Genomic DNA, 15,844 nt, shown 5'->3' with positions numbered 1-15,844 from the left:
CCGTTGGAAGCATATCATTATTGTACTAGCCCGTTCACTTGCATCCGCACTGGTCGCTTACCCCAAAGGACCCTTGTTCCTTCATCTTCATCACGCTCGAGCCTCATGGTGGAACTAGCCCGAATGGAGCGGAAAGGACTCCGCTTGAGATCCTGGTAGATCCGTCTATGGAGGAACAGATCGTATGACCTATGACCGAGCTCCCTGTCCTTGTCCGCAGGATCAAGTCACCCAAGCAGATAAGCACATAATAAACGGTTCTTGGCTCAATCCCAACGACGCTTTGATCGTCAGTCTTGGATCTAAGATTTCTTCTTGAGATACCGTATTTTGTTCTCATGAGATGCTGTAAGAACGTGAAAAAACTCCTCGAGACAATTATGGAGGATTGATGATCTTGAGCTAATATACTACTATGATACGCTAAATGTTTCACTGGAGATCAAGACCAAGGACCATAGGAAAATGAATCTTGGATTCCTTGTGCCTGTTGGAAATGTTGAGTAGAGGGTGAGGTGAATAAAGGGATCATAAGTAAGGTCTTGTGGATCCTGTACCGTATCTGAGGAATCTGGAGGACCCGGCGATCTTCCCCAGTATGTTTGCGAGATGCATATAAATATAAACAGCTTCGAGACAAGATCCGTCGAACGCCTGTTAAACCAAATCATCAAACCCATTGAAAAGACTGGACAAAGTGTTAGAGACGCCTATGAATAATTACGCAGCAAAGTAAGTCCACTCCCACTCTCAGTCCCACTCCCACTCCCACTCCCACCCACACTACGACTGTACCGCCCCTCTTCTGACTAGCATATGTATATGTGCTGAAGGGTAGTAACGACAGCTTCACCGGTATTTACGCAGCGGGGACCGACGATAACAAGCTCACCAACCTGACGGAGCAAGATGCGTTCGATGAATTGGTGAAAGCGTGGGTCATGCCGCAGCGAGGCAAGTTCTTTGGACCTCAGATGTTCGGGTGAGTGCGCTACTTCTACAGTATGTCGGTAACTATGTCAGACCAGCTATTCGAGTACACCGAATTTGCTGTTCGGATGCTTATCTATGGTGTTGCCATCTGCTCTCTGCACACAGGATGATGTTCGACCTCTTCTTATTTGGCATAATGATCAAACAATTCTTGATCTGGTGGACCTTTGCGAAGACTGATAGATGGTTTGTCAAAGGTGTAGTGGTGAGTCAAAGTCCCGCAATCCTCCATGCTCTCGGCTTTGTGCATGCGTAACGAGCAAGGCTAAATTAACCTCAATTCAATGTAATTTAGCTCTGGTCAATGGTCTTTGGCTTTGCTGGATCTATATTGTGAGTTTGAGTCCAGCGCCATCTCTGATACAGTACATATAAAGCACCAAGGGTTAATCGGGTCTGGGTTTTCGTGTGTGATCTTTTGTATTATAGCAATTTGGCATCGTGCTTCGCCACCTTCGTCTATGGCTTTGAGAATTTCCAATCGGCCGCCGATCCCAATTGTACGTCACCCTTTCCCAATAGATTCCCTGGCCATGGGGTACTGTATGGCTCGGGGCTGACAAGCGGCACACAGGGGGAAGTTGGCAGCCTGTAGTAGCCGTGGCAGGATCCGTTGGAGCTCAGGTAAATCAAACACAATTTTTCGCACTCACACAGTAGATCTAAAAACGCTGACTGTGGTGTGACACGGGATTTGATGTACTGTACTGTAGCTGTTTTACACCCATCGAGCCTAAAGACTCGCCAACAAAAATCGATACCTCGGGGTTACCATCTTGGCTCTCATGTAAGCACCGGGTTCTCTGCAGCACACTCGAGTCTGACCAACACTGGATCGATCATGCAGTCTGTTGTCTGTGATCGGCGGTATCGCTTTGAGGATCTCTTATGCCGAGGTACAGAAAGCCGCTTCTCCCGTGAGTTATCGAGTTTTGTACATTTACAGTAGACCAGACGAAGAACTGGTCGCAGTAGCACTGCTCTTCGGGATCACGCTTTCTGCTGTTCGGTCCAGTCGCATTGATGCTGACTTTGTATCGTACGAGTACAGTCGAAGCAGACACAGGGTTTGGTTTTCCTTTATTTCGAGGTGAGGTCGCTAGTCATTTCCTGCGATGCTTCGCGCACTTGCCCTGCGGGAAGAGATCGAAGCTGAGCGAGCAAGGTGCACCACAGGCGGCGGGAGCGATGGCAGCCGATCTGGTCATCACTACAATGATCATCGTCAGTCTGATCAAGTCTAGAACAGGGTGGGAGAATACCGATCAATTGGTCAACAAGCTTCTAAAGTGAGATTCTCAGCCCGTTATTCGCTACAACTAGAGGGAGACTGCTGATCATGTCCTGGTTATTCGTGTAGACTTTGTGCCGAGACACAACTACCGCCAACATTGATGTAAGGCTCTCACAATCACCACCATCTATCTGTCGAAGACTGCACTGATGAAGAGCTGACCGTAATCATATTTTGATGTTAACAGCACAACAGCAATTCTCATCCTCAATATCTACGTCAACGTCGTTCCGCCACCGGAAGATCCGGTGCAAAGGGCTGTGAATGCTACGTACTCCATCATGGGCTGTTTGATGTAAGCAAGCGCCTCCCACTTTGTAATGGTACTGCATGACTTCGCTCCCCAATGTGACTCACACTCCAGCTGATGCGGCTCTGAACAACTTTCCGCTCTCTTGTAGGACGATGTTACCGAAAACCTTCATTGTCGGTCTTTTCGCCACTTTGAACGCCCGTATTCACTTGCGAGCGATTTTCAGTGAGAAAAGCGATACTGAGCCCACGGCACAACAGAGAAAGGTAAGTTTTTCCCCGCATCTCTCTCTAAAGTTTCACGCCATCTTCTCAATACATCTCGGGAGAAGCTGACGAGCTTGAATGGCTTTTCTGCGCTGCCCCTTGAAGAACGCCTCGTACCCGCTCAGATCATTCGAAAATACAGCCGGTATCCAGATGAGGACCGAAATATTCGTTCACGTGAGTGCAATCTAATCCTAAGCCCTCTTGAGAAGGCGGATCTCTTCCCCTCCTGTGCAAGGCTGTACCGTGAGGATATAATCATTCTGACCCATGCTTCAAAAGGCCGATCGGAACGTGCAGTTCTCGCCGGGTGCTACCTCCCCAAGAAGCGGTTCTCGATTCAACCAGGACTTTGGGCCTTTTGCCTCGGATGAGGATCGCAAGATACCCGTATCCGGACCCGGACCAGTGTCTGCACCGATCATTGAGCTGGAGGAAGAGCCCGGAAAGTCGGACGATGAAGATCATGCGGGATACCCGAAATGGGACGACAAAGGACCTAACGCGTTCTGAACGCATGATGACGGCGGTACAGTAGCTACGATCACGCTATGCATTCTGCGCTACACCTTGATAATCAGAGGGTACTGGGTGTTTCTTCTGTACTCTACTCACTGTCTAGAAATACCCTAAAAAGCGATGCAAGATGAATATCATATGTTACACAGGATGTTGTGTGTGTACATACTGCATTATCTCCTCCAACCGGCAACGCCCAGAATGGAAACACTCTCTTGGCCTTTCTCTTTTGTGCACGTCTGGGAAATGTGATATATGTCGATGGTGCACAATGGGAAAGCGCCATTGCTTTTGAAAGGATAACTTCGCCTCATCCAAGCTCCTGTCGAAGCCCTATGACTGAGAGAATCATACATAAGCCTGTCGAGATCCTAGCAACCCTTATTCTGTTTCACCTCTGCACGCCACACTCAACGAGTAATGCCTTTCATTGCGTCACTCGTCATGGCGTCGAAAGCTGTGGGCCAAAGGATGTATCAATCGACTCGATTCTCGATACTACCGTGGCACAGTAGGCACAAAAGGCGAGGTGTGCGATAATCACACGTTTGGTCTGTATAATCCGAACATCACAACCCACATTGCTTGGACAATAACATAAGAGCTTGACAAGCTCTCTCCCGCCATAGCCCTTACTTCACATATCGTATCCTGATTCGCGTAGAGCTGCCCGATATTATAGAGATCATGAGCCAGCCGGTAGTAAAGCTGGATAGCTTAGACCGTCAGACTGGCGAGGAAATTGAGACCACTTTGCAGCCTGGAGTGACTCATCGGCGAGGACCAGGTGATGAATGGACCTTGTCCCCTGACGGGCTCGGAGCCACTGTCACCTTGCAAAGAAGTAGAACGCCATCAGACGAACTGGAAAGTATCATGATGCACCTCAAGGATGGGTCTCGGTTCGAAGCTGACGAGTATTACGATGCGAACGTGTACTATCAGGATGAAGATCAAGTGAGCACTCTTGCCGGATGTTTCCCCTTGAATGGCGTTTACCAGCTCACTTTGAGGTGATTAGGGATCGACCAGAACAGCGGAGGGTCAAGAGTATTATTCGCTCCAATACCAAACACGAGTGGATGGTTTCCTGCAGATACACCCATTCACCATGCGAGCTGGGGATACCAAAGAATCTGGATCCATCTCGTTGAGAGCCACGGAGGAGGGTGTCAAGTTGGCGAAGACTGATACACTGTATAAGCCGACCACTACGATCACCGATCACCGGACCTTGCAGCCTGGCGAGACCCACGATCTGGGGGGTGGCCAGGCTTTGTGGCTCAAATCCGCCGCCGATGAACCTGGATGACCTGCGTACTGTATGAGCTCATATGGCTCGCGATCTTGATCAGTGCACGAGGACAGGCGGCATTTACGATTCATCGTCTCGATCGACGTTTTGAATTGTAAGGGCCTGCTATATGCATGTATATCGAGTGCTCTGTCGTTCGTCGGTTGCCTCGCTTTAATAAGCATAATAATTGTGTTACAGCTAGCGATGGAAGTAACTCGTTCATTCTCTTGCCAGACAGTCAAGTATGATGTGGCAGAATGGTACACTTCGGTACGGGATTCCGCGATTGGTGCAGGCCCATACACGCCTTCGAAGTCAATATTCAGTCCGTTCTTTGGCCGTAGGATGGTGGATGTCAGCGTGCGAGCTTACCTGAGTATCGTTGTCAAGCGAAACGTTCATCGAGCTGCACGAGCTGCACGAGAAAGCGTGTCAGTCCACATCTGACATTGACAAATTTGCGGTTACGCTTAATGGACGCCTGCCTCTTAACTTTTCAACCCCGGCGAGCCGTTGTTCGTTGTTCGTTTAAGCGCTCTTAAGCGCCGGATTGTCCATAACGAGAACTCATCGGACATCTCCCGATCGTCATATAACTGCGTCCCGTCATACGGTCGTGCAAAGCTTGTATAATCTGTAAACGTCGCTCACAGAACACTTACTTAGACAGATCCGCCATCGATAATCCAGAACGATGTCCAGCATGCTTAATTTCAGCGTCTCAGCTGCTGTGGAAGGGACCGAGGCACCTCCGTAAGCTTCATTCCTGAAAGATGTTCGCAATATCGATCCGAGCTCATACGTCTATTGTTACACAGCATTCCGAGAGCTCAAGCATGGGGCGTAGAATACCTAGAAAACCCGTCATACGGGGAGCTTCTTGGTCTATCACAGGGTGTACCTGGAACAGCACCGCACGAATCAGTCTTAAAAGCTCTTTCTGCAGTATCCGCAGACCCCCTATCAGCCAAATACGGTCCTATCTTAGGAGAAACAGCCCTTAGAGAAGCATACGCCGAGGAAATCAGAGTACAGTATCAACTTAGTCCCAGTTGTAAGGGTAAGGGAGGGGTGACAGGACAAGATATAGGAATAACAACAGGATGTAACATGGCTTTCTTGACTCTGATCATGGCTTTATGCCCAGCTGGAAAATCATCGGTCCTCATTCCTCTCCCATCATATTTCAATCAGATGATGGTATTTTCCCTCCAATCTGTGAAACCGATCTTCGTACCCTGCGACACCACGAATGCGTTCAAGCCTTCCCTAGCTTCCGCAAGAGAGTATCTAAGTTCTCCGGATCGACAGAAAGAAGAGATGAAGCCGAAGATGATTTGTCTAGTCTCGCCGAATAACCCGACGGGATCGGTTTACACCCATGAAGAAATCAAGGAGTGGTATGATCTGGCAAAGGAGTTCAAAGTGGCGTTGATATTGGATGAGACGTATAGGGATTTTGTGGAGGACAGTAATGGAGATAGAGGGATACCGCATAGATTGTTCGAAGAAGAGGATTGGAGGGAGACGCTGATCAGTCTCGGTAGTTTCAGTAGTGAGTGTGACAAATCCGCTCCCCCCCTCAACCGGAGAGTGGAATTTGTGGGATTTACTGATGATTTGTTGCGTGTGCAGAGGGATACAGGATACCGGGTCATAGATTGGGCAGCATAATAGCTGGTCCGGCTTTACTGAAACATCTGACCACAATATGCGATTGCATGCAGGTAAGCCCCATTTCCACAGCAAAGCATATTCGACGTTGTGTACGATGGTAAATTGACTTGAACTATCCTGACTGCGAATATAGATCTGCGCACCAAGACCACCTCAGATAGCACTATCCACCCTCCTTCCGTCCCTTCGACCCGATCTTACCGCATCCTCGAAAGCCTTATCAAAACGAAGACACCTTTTCGAGGACGTAGTAAATTCCGTGGAAGGCTGGAATGTCGCTTCGATAGGAGGTTACTTCGCCTACGTGTCATACCCCTCAGATTATTCCTTTGCGTCGTCTACGTTAGGGTTGAAGAGGAAGAATTTGACCAGCGAGGATATCGCGAAAATACTGGCTACAAAGGTCGGAGTGGTCACTCTGCCTGGAAGTTTCTTTATGCCCCCAACGTCGGATGATGAGGCTTGGGAGAATGATGTGTTGAAGGGTGGAGAAATACTGAGAGAAGATAAATGGCTGAGGTCAGTCTATCAACTTGATCTTTGGGGACTATCATCTCTCTCTGGCATTGCGAGTACTGACAGCTATACTCGTTTGGCATGCAGGTTTGCTGTTGCGAATGTAGGCGACGATGTGATACTCAAGCTAGGACCTAGGCTGAAGGAGATGAATAAGCTTATGGGCTTGGGAGAGTAGGCCAGTGGGGTCCGCTGTCCCCCACTCGCTCTGACTACTCAGGGTAGCTGGTAGCCAAGGTACAGCTTGGATTGTTGTACAAGGATATTAGACGGGTATAATAATGCATGTTTTACATGGGTGACTATCCGATCCGATGAGATACGTGTAAAGATGGCGTGTCTAGAGTGTCGACTGAGATTGTTTCTCCATCATACGCCTGCAAACGTCTCACATGATCAGCTTGTGGCCCAGCATGTACACCCGAGGAGGACGTGATCGATCTGGCAACGACTGCCTGTGTATGTGTAGCGGCAGAACAATTACTCACCTTCTAGCCTCCAAGATCATCTTCTCTTTCCGTTCCTTCAGACCCATCTCCCTTTTCTCCCTACTATCCTCCCATTTACCCTTATCTTCGAAGCTATCGACGCTGGTCGGCGTGGATGTGCCAGAATCGACGTCCTTCTCTTTCCCCTTGTGTGAAGGTATTCTAGCGGATAAATTATACCGTTCAATCAGCGACGAGTTCTTCGTACTCGACGCTTTGGTAGCTGAGTTAGCTGTGTTGGTGGTGGAGGGAACGGGACCTGTAGTTGCTGGTAGTAAGGAGGCGGGGATTGAGAAGTTTGGTGGAGGCTATGATATTCACCAACTTCAGCACTGCATCTCGCCCGGGAGAGCCTATCCTTGCTTTTGAGATCGGAGCGGAGGATTCAAGGACTTACGGCTTGTAGAGTCCCTCTTTCCAATATCTCTTCTGACGTCGCTTGAGCACTCCTGGTTCTGGATAAAGAGTATATTATGTTCGGTATCGGTACGTGCGGGAATGCTCCGTGTACCGTTTCGACCTGATAACGGGGAAGTGGTCAGTAACTCATTTGGCGCAATGTTTCAAGACACTCATGTACAGATTAGACGCAGTGAACTTGGTGGAAAGCTGTGTCTATTGGACAGAGAACAGATGCTCACCATAGAAGGGGTAACTCCCCTGATACCGCCTTCCGCATTATTACCTGATTCTGTGATGGTTACACGTGTCAGTGACCTATCTTATAGCGGGGAATGGTATCGTTGCTGGACAACGATGACACTCGGAGAGCAGGATGCTGAGCATCTGCAATACTCACTTCCACTCGTGAACCATCTGACCAGGAAATAGATAGCAGCTATTATAATGATGGTCGGTACGATATCTTCCATTTCCACAATATACTCAGGTCGAGGTATGGCCAGGGAGAGCGTGAGACGAGATCCTACTCTGCTAGTACTCAATTTGAAGCTGCTGTCAGCAGGAGTATAAGACGGGATATAGGTGGACGCTGGGTGGATTGATGAGCAAGGGAATGCAGAGAAGGGAAAGGCAAAGCAAGGGAAGGGAAGGGAAATCAAGGCAAAGGAGACGGATGTCGCGAGATCAACAAATCCCCCCCATCCTCCAAAGATGCCCGGATTTGGGTGGCGAATGACGCGTGGCAAGTGGCATCACACGACATTCTGCACTTATACCACTTTCTGAGCAGTGTGTTTATATGATATGGATCACAACCACTCAATTCTCAGGTATAGACTGGCACAAAGTGCGAGAAGATACAGAAATCACATCATAATTCATACGGTGTCAGACTGGCTACTAAGGTTTAGCGTAGCAAAGGCCTCAATCTCCGCCAAAACCAGATATATATATGTTGCTGCTATCGGGCGCTGAAATGTGTTAGTGGTACGTACGGAATCATTAGCACGAAGCTCACTGGCTGATGAGTAGAATGATGGATATGTCATCCTATTTCACTCACGGTATCAAAAATCCCAAGTCTTGATATCGCCGCACTCTTCCTCACCGTGCAGGCAGGTGAATTTGGGACAAGCGATCGCGGCCGCTTCGGCAGTATGCCCGTTCGCAGTCTGAAGGGCGAAAGGATCCATCGATAGTGTGAATGTCTCGTACCCTCTGAAATCTTCGCCGACTCTCGCGTTGCACTTTCGAAGAGTACGACATCAGCATTTACTGATTGACTAGGTTCAGCACAGGGGACAGTTCAGAACTCACTTTTAGCAAGAACTTGTCGTTGACCTGCAGATCAAAGGACAGTGGCATGGGATGCTTCATATCGTTTTCGGTCCAGTGAAAGTTGTGTTGATTCTCTGGTGGTTGTCCCATCGTAGCGATCTTTGTGTCCCCCACGACTTTGACGATAATGTTGGCGTCCTTCGGCCCATCCCTTTTATCGGTGATGGTATGTGCCAAAGTGTCCGCCAAGGACATTAAGTAGACCACAATAGTTGACTTGATGTACATTGTGTGTAAGCCACTGTGAGACGATAGCTCCGACAGTAGTGATGGGTGTGAAGATTTCAGTACAGCGAAGATTTGATGGAATGTACTCTAAGAAAGTAAAGGAGACGACTATTCTGAGCAACAGAATGGGCCGACGGTAATTATCGAGAGATATGACGAGCATCATGGGATACCAAGGGCGGGATGATTACTTATATAGTCATTCAGTGTAGACTAGAATGATCAAATACTGGGACGCTCTGTGATAGACACCATGAATGGAGTCCAAAAATCGATAAGGGGAGACTCCTGAGAATATCCCATGATCGGCAACCCCTGGAGCTCGACGAATAAGATTGATTAAAGGATGCTTCTTCCCTTTGATTTGAGCCAAATATCAGCTCGGGGATCCTGCTGCCTCACCGACGGACTTTATCGAGCGAGGCAGAGCTTGGCTATGTGTCCGTAGATTTTGAATATCATCGCACCAGACCCCAAATACCTCGATACAAGCGAAGCCACGTGGAGGTCCCGCAAAATCGAACGCGTCGAGATCTGACTCATGATGATCCTCCATCTTGCAACTAACTCTCTTCATGACTTTATGACTTCAATCGGGTCTCTAGCCTTCACACATCCGACTTGACGAGCTCTGATTCGGCTGGCAAAGAGACTGGCTGTCTATGCGGATGGGCATGAGCGATGGCTGAATCCACTCTGACAGAACTATCGCGCCAGCTGGTCTCAGCACTCATACCCGAATTGAGCGATAATCGAATCGCGTCAAAGTCCGCCAACTACACTGCTCATGTAGTCAAGAGTATCAAAGACGATACGCGAGGGGGACAAAGAAAGGAATGGCAAGATGTTAGGGATGCTTTGGTAGGGTGGGTCTGCTTCCGCGGTCACCCTCCATTCATCGAGCGAAATTGTCTTGTTGCTAATGTGCGATTTTTCGTTATATTGATGTAGTCTATCACAGACGGCGAAGATCCGAGTTCAGCATGACCTGGCGGACGCACTTGAGAAGAATTTCGAAGTCTTAGAAAGGTGTCGTCGGACAGGCAAGGGAGTCTGGACAGGGGAGGGAGAGCTGGATATAAGGAATCTACCGCAATATGTTCACCTACTAGTAGGTTAACTCATCTGTCTGATCGTCTCGTCATAACGATGACTAAGCATGTGGAACTGTACACAGCTTGATCTAAGTCAAAGACCCACTACATCAACTCATGACTTTGCACATTCGTACCTCAATCGCGTGCCCCACTCTGGTTCAACGCCAGATCAGATCCTCTTTGAGCAAATAATGGAAGAAGAACCATTCGATCCGGGAGAAGTATGGGACGAAGAAGTCCACTCAGGATGGTCCAGCTCTGATGAGGAGTCTGAAATAGTGGCAGCTTCAGAGGGCTCGGAGAGTCCGGCAGAAGAGGACATCAGGACACCTAGCTCAGCTGTGCTTCGCGCTCAGCGAAAACGAGAGGAAGAAGTCCGGCGGAAATCTACGGAAGAGGAAAGACGGGAGACGGCCCTCGAGGTGGTGCGAGGACTGAAAGATCAGTATTGGAATACGCCTGGCGACTTGCGAGAGCTGGATGCTGGAATATATGGCTGGAAAGACCTGATCACTCGTAAGTTCTGCCTGTCAAGCGGTTTTGGCATCGACACTGACCCGCCGTCAAGAGGGGTGCACGGCGTCTTTGGCAAGTAAGTTGAGCAAGAACACGCTGGGATCCCGGAAAGTGAGTCAATCTCTCTTGCCTCTGCGCATTGGGCTCTCCAGCATTACTGATAATTTGTCTCAGGCTATCACCTCGGTCCAACTACAACGGGAAATACTTTTCGCTCTGTCAGGTAAAGCAGGAATTGTATTCGAATTTTCTAGTGATGGGGCTTGTGGCGTGAGCCTGGTCTCATTGGCCGGCACGATACACAGGCTGACTCCTCTCCAGATCATACCAGACCATCCGCTTGTCGAGCACCTCTCCGCGCGCAGCCTAGATGATCTACTCGAATTTTTTCGATCAATCGCTTCCCAAGCTGCTGCCGTCCGTGTGTTCTCCGATGATATCCTACAACCTAAATCATACAACTCAAATGGCCAGAACGACAGTAGACCACATCGGAACTCAAGAACTCAACAAGCTTTCGCCGAGGCTAGTCAAAGATATATAACGGATTTCGACCGATGGCTTGCCGAGCTGGAAGCGTCTTTCACCCTCGGCAACTGTCCTGCTTCTTCCTCCAGCCATAGTTCGGGGACCTCGGCTGCCTCGACGCCCTCTGTACTTCGGCTAGAACTGCAAACAAGATACGCACATGCCTTGGAACTCTTGTCCTCTCTCATCCCTCATTCGGCAGACTCGACCGTACTCTTGAATCTGCTTTTCTCAACGACACGAAGTCACAGTGAGACTAAAGACGAGACCCTATTACTAGAATTGGGCGAATTCTTTGTCAAGACTGCCAAGCCGCTTTGGGACATGCTTGGAGAATGGCTTCAACACGGAATGCCGATCCCGTCTGCTCTGACTGGTCCCGAAGAAATCCAGACTACCTCTGTTGATGAGGGGATTGAACGTGCTCTGGAGGAAGAGTTCTTCATCAAGCACGATAGAGATGTCAGTTGGGCAGACGAAGACTTTTATGAGTGTGGCTTCGTTGTGAGCGACAACGGGTGGCCAGACTGGATAGGCGATGATCTAGGAGAACACATATTGGAAGCTGGAAAAGCCAGAGGGCTTCTCAGAAGTCTGATGAACAGAGCGGAAATTATCGAACATTGGCCGGATCTAGGCGAGATCCTCAATATCGCCAAGGACAAAGTTGAAATACAAACAGAAGAATCCAGAAGTGTGTCACAGATAGAAATCACAGACCACCTCTCAAATTATATCAAGCCTATATGTCAAATAACGCAGTTCCAGCTTCGAAAAGTATTAGACGAAGAATGCGGTCTAGAAGAGCATTTAGATGCTGTGGAGGGCTTGTTTTTCCACCGTGCATTTGACGTCATAGAGGGATGGTGTGAATCACTCTTCAATAAGGTATGTTACGGACAGTGCATTGTCATGCAGGCGATTAGCAAGCTAATTGTGGGATTCTAGGTGATGAAGGGTGACAAATGGACGGACTTTCAAACTTTAACAAGCACTTTCCGGGATACTGTGGAAGAGAAAGAAGCAGGATGGATGAACCCCGCTGCTATTCGAATACGCACTGTTCGATCATCTGGAGCGCTTGTTGGGCCTAGGGCGTTGAACGTGATCCGAGGCGACTACGAAGTGAGTCAAGTCTACCACTTCAACTCATATTTTGCTTTGCTTAAGACATGTGACTAAATGATGTTTGACAGGTCCCTTTCCCCCTTTCTCAGCTTCTATCAGCCACGTCGATCGAGCTTCGTGCTGAAGTATTCACTTTCATCCTTCAATTGCGCATGGCGCAATACCTCCTCTCTCAGACCAAGGTATTTGATCGAGTTCTTTTGGCAAGATCCGAAGGGGAACCCGAGATTCGGACGATGTGGAATGTCAGACAAAAGCTGTCATGGCTTTTAGAGTATGTGCTAGATGTCTTTCCCCAGTTTCCGACGGTGAAAAGCTAACAATCTTGATGTCTTTCAGTACGTCATACATCTGGCTTACTGAGCGTATTATCGAGGTGGAGAATCGAGATTACAGGACGAAGCTCAGTGAAATGACAAGCTTGAGATCGATGATCTCATCGGAGCTGGACTAGTGAGTCGTTATCTGGCTTGATAGAAGCTCGATCGCGATTCTGATTGAGCAATTGTGACTTGATAGTGCGAGGAAGATACGTAATTATGCGTTCCAGAATCAAAACACCTTAGAGATATACGAACATATACAAGATATATTCGACATGACCTATACTCTATCAGAATGCTATACGTCCCTGGTCGCTCAGTCTGCCACCAAGCCCCGAGAAGATAATGTGACGACTCGACGTCGACATAGACCTCGATCCAGGCCTGGGCCCCGTCAAAAGCGTTCGAGACGGCACGGTTCATCGGATGAAGAGGAAGAGAATGAAGGCGGGCCGAAAGAAGCTTCGATATCGTTCATTGAGCTTAGCCTGGAAGCCCGCACGAAGAGGATGAGCAAGGACTTGGATAGGCTTGTACATCTCATCAAGGATGGAGTGGACGATCTATCGGCGGGATCGAAGGGTCATGAAAACGATGGGTGGGCTATTTTGGCGTTTGCCTTGGAGGATTGGAAATGAGCTTGTGTACATGTTGGCCTGTATGGATATTCCCGTTGTATGCTTTGATCAATGAATGCAGTGTAAATCCCTGTTTTGCACTGTAAATTCATCAAGGTTCAAGGGTGCCGATTTAGTGTTTTTGCAGGGCATGGGTAATTGACATCTCACATGGTATACAGTATCGGCAACAAGGTATAAATCGTAAGCTAAATCATCGTGCATGAAAGCAGTGATTGATCAGTCGGGCATTAGACCTCCGTTCATCTACAAGATATGACTTAAACCATTTGTGCCTTTACCAAGACCACCGAAAGTGTCTTTACCTTTTCCCGCACCTAGCAGATCGCCTACTTGAGGAACAACATCCAATCCTTGTGGGAAATTACCATCCTTGTTCAAGCCCAATCCATGAACACCACTGAGTCCACCGAGGTTCCTGCCCAGTAAGCCGTGGTGCACGTGGGGGCTGGTGGGGATGTACTCTCGATCGTTGTTTAGGTCGATAGCTGCGTCGACGTCTGCTAGGATGTCCGCAGTACCAGTGCCTGTGCTCTGAAGTGGAACGATTTGACCGTTGGGCTGTCTAATGTATTCTGGGTAAGGGTAAGGGTAAACATGATGAGGTTGAGGTTGAGGTTGGGGTTGAAGTATTTGACCCAAATTGGAAAGTACATTCAAATCGTTGTTTCCGTTACCGTGACCTAGGATATCCCTCTTCAAGCCTAGACCTAATGGATGGTGTGCTCCCGGACCATAGTACGGCTCGTCCCCCTCGTCAACGTTGACTTCAGCTTCGAGATCGGCCAAAACCCTACTGTAGACAGGCTCCGGCTGAACATATCCATTCGGGTAATAAGTATACTTTGGTGCAGGCGTGTTGCCGCCGCTGACGATTGGGATATCGTTGATACCCAAGAGACCACGTTTGGTGACCGAGTGATCGAGTAATTGGGTGACTGTTCGTACGGCCCCGTCGAGCTCGTTCCCATCAGGAGCGTTGTGGAGGAGACCATTCCGCTTGTGTGGGAATGCGATACTTGGATCGTGTGATTTATCGTTTACGTCAACTAAAGCTTCGGCGTCGATGATGAGGTCGGTGGGGAGGACAGCATGACGGGTGGGACCGGGTCCACAATTGTAGCAGTCTTCGTAGCCTGTGAGCGTGTCCTGAAATTTGATATCGAGAATCTCAGTTTGATGCCCTTAAGCTCAGATATAGGAAGTATTCTACTTACAAGGACATCGCCGACGATACCTGCTCCGTGACTATATCGCTTGGCAATTTCGAGATCGGCCTGAAGCATGAATACTGGATTTCAGCTGATGACCTTGATTGGGCGAGGTAGACGAACAGCTGACTCACCAAGACGCAAAGGTCGTTCTGCCAGAATCCAGGCCTGCCATTCGCCCAGCACTGGACTTTGTTGGTGAGAGGAACGGTAGCTGGTCGTCCGCTGTTGAGGAAGGCAGGCCCATCGTTGACATCGGCAATTATGTTGAGGTCAATCAGATCGCATAGACCGTCTGGGGTGAAATAGCCTCGTCGACCATTCAACCAGCATTCTTGCCCTTGGAACGGTATGAAATCTCTCTTGTTCAAGTTGACATCGAGATTTGCCTATCCGAGTTGAAATAGTGTGAGCTCAATTCATGTAGTCGCCAAATCCTGTGAGAGGTAGTATCACTCACGAGAACGCAAGTGGCGTCTCGCCAGTAGCCTGTTTGACCGTTGTACGAGCAAGGCTGACCTTGAACGTAATGTGCTTGATGGACAGGGACGTGTCGGTTATCCTCAATGTCGAGTGCCGCCTGAATCGCAGGGCGAGGCTGGGATCAACAGGTTTACCCAGACGATGTATGGGAGATATTGTGTGTTGGAGCAACTCAGTAGACTTGGACTTACAAGTATACAGACATCATCCCTTAAAATACCTTGCAGGCCATTGTCCCAGCATGGCGTATGATGAGCGTATATGCTATCTGGATGATTGTAGAACCTAGAAGCGAGCTGCTCGGACTGCTTGACGGCTGGCATCGGAAGAGGTGCCGCTTCGATTGGGACCAAAGAGGCGAGAAGAGAAAAGAGGATGGCGGTCGATGATAGAGTGAACATTTTCTTTGTTTTACTCTGTTGTATTTTTCGTTTGGTAGTTTGAAACCTCTAAGATATGACTCTAGTGGGATAAGAAGGAATGGAAGTGCTCTGTCGAAGAGGAAATAAACAGTAAAATAAAGTAAAAGTCAGAGCACCTGGCTAGAAAGTGTAATGTGTAAAGTTGAAAGTGTAAAGTGAAATAGCGAAGTGAATGTAGAATTGAAGTTCAAGTCAAGCTTGTATAAGAAAGTAAAGAGAACCAAAAG

The 15,844-nt window shown here is 48.5% G+C and overlaps 7 protein-coding genes across 7 annotated transcripts; 4 read left to right on the top strand and 3 right to left on the bottom strand.

Annotated features, from left to right (window-relative positions):
- Window positions 1-712: 712 nt before the first annotated feature.
- On the top strand, window positions 713-3,319 carry I303_102543 (uncharacterized protein; the record flags this gene model as incomplete). The annotated part of the gene is made up of 15 exons (XM_065968572.1): window positions 713-732; window positions 839-982; window positions 1,099-1,198; window positions 1,289-1,326; window positions 1,423-1,493; window positions 1,568-1,649; window positions 1,733-1,780; window positions 1,841-1,910; window positions 2,045-2,083; window positions 2,170-2,282; window positions 2,354-2,389; window positions 2,475-2,582; window positions 2,689-2,806; window positions 2,912-2,983; window positions 3,089-3,319. The coding sequence occupies 15 exons, from the start codon at window positions 713-715 to the stop codon at window positions 3,317-3,319; spliced, it is 1,290 nt and encodes a 429-aa protein (XP_065824644.1).
- A 693-nt stretch (window positions 3,320-4,012) lies between these two features.
- On the top strand, window positions 4,013-4,637 carry I303_102542 (uncharacterized protein; the record flags this gene model as incomplete). The annotated part of the gene is made up of 2 exons (XM_018405896.1): window positions 4,013-4,282; window positions 4,347-4,637. The coding sequence occupies 2 exons, from the start codon at window positions 4,013-4,015 to the stop codon at window positions 4,635-4,637; spliced, it is 561 nt and encodes a 186-aa protein (XP_018264390.1).
- Window positions 4,638-5,316: 679 nt separating this feature from the next.
- I303_102541 (uncharacterized protein) lies at window positions 5,317-6,993 on the top strand (the record flags this gene model as incomplete). The annotated part of the gene is made up of 5 exons (XM_018405895.2): window positions 5,317-5,375; window positions 5,441-6,177; window positions 6,258-6,349; window positions 6,433-6,818; window positions 6,903-6,993. The coding sequence occupies 5 exons, from the start codon at window positions 5,317-5,319 to the stop codon at window positions 6,991-6,993; spliced, it is 1,365 nt and encodes a 454-aa protein (XP_018264389.2).
- A 162-nt stretch (window positions 6,994-7,155) lies between these two features.
- Window positions 7,156-8,175, bottom strand: I303_102540 (uncharacterized protein; the record flags this gene model as incomplete). Its single annotated transcript, XM_018405894.1, has 5 exons — window positions 7,156-7,192; window positions 7,304-7,611; window positions 7,701-7,823; window positions 7,945-7,994; window positions 8,103-8,175. The coding sequence occupies 5 exons, from the start codon at window positions 8,173-8,175 to the stop codon at window positions 7,156-7,158; spliced, it is 591 nt and encodes a 196-aa protein (XP_018264388.1).
- A 597-nt stretch (window positions 8,176-8,772) lies between these two features.
- On the bottom strand, window positions 8,773-9,271 carry I303_102539 (uncharacterized protein; the record flags this gene model as incomplete). The annotated part of the gene is made up of 2 exons (XM_018405893.1): window positions 8,773-8,952; window positions 9,023-9,271. The coding sequence occupies 2 exons, from the start codon at window positions 9,269-9,271 to the stop codon at window positions 8,773-8,775; spliced, it is 429 nt and encodes a 142-aa protein (XP_018264387.1).
- Window positions 9,272-9,952: 681 nt separating this feature from the next.
- On the top strand, window positions 9,953-13,501 carry I303_102538 (uncharacterized protein; the record flags this gene model as incomplete). The annotated part of the gene is made up of 10 exons (XM_018405892.1): window positions 9,953-10,137; window positions 10,223-10,382; window positions 10,449-10,884; window positions 10,937-10,995; window positions 11,059-11,154; window positions 11,206-12,300; window positions 12,361-12,537; window positions 12,609-12,814; window positions 12,880-12,993; window positions 13,060-13,501. 10 exons carry the CDS (start codon window positions 9,953-9,955, stop codon window positions 13,499-13,501), a joined length of 2,970 nt encoding a protein of 989 aa, XP_018264386.1.
- A 246-nt stretch (window positions 13,502-13,747) lies between these two features.
- Window positions 13,748-15,596, bottom strand: I303_102537 (uncharacterized protein; the record flags this gene model as incomplete). The annotated part of the gene is made up of 5 exons (XM_018405891.1): window positions 13,748-14,650; window positions 14,719-14,778; window positions 14,847-15,101; window positions 15,173-15,292; window positions 15,387-15,596. The coding sequence occupies 5 exons, from the start codon at window positions 15,594-15,596 to the stop codon at window positions 13,748-13,750; spliced, it is 1,548 nt and encodes a 515-aa protein (XP_018264385.1).
- Window positions 15,597-15,844: the final 248 nt, after the last annotated feature.

Source organism: Kwoniella dejecticola, chromosome 3, assembly GCF_000512565.2.
Source record: "Kwoniella dejecticola CBS 10117 chromosome 3, complete sequence".
NCBI classification, from domain to species: Eukaryota; Fungi; Basidiomycota; class Tremellomycetes; order Tremellales; family Cryptococcaceae; genus Kwoniella; species Kwoniella dejecticola.
This window is presented reverse-complemented; position numbering and strand designations above follow the sequence as displayed.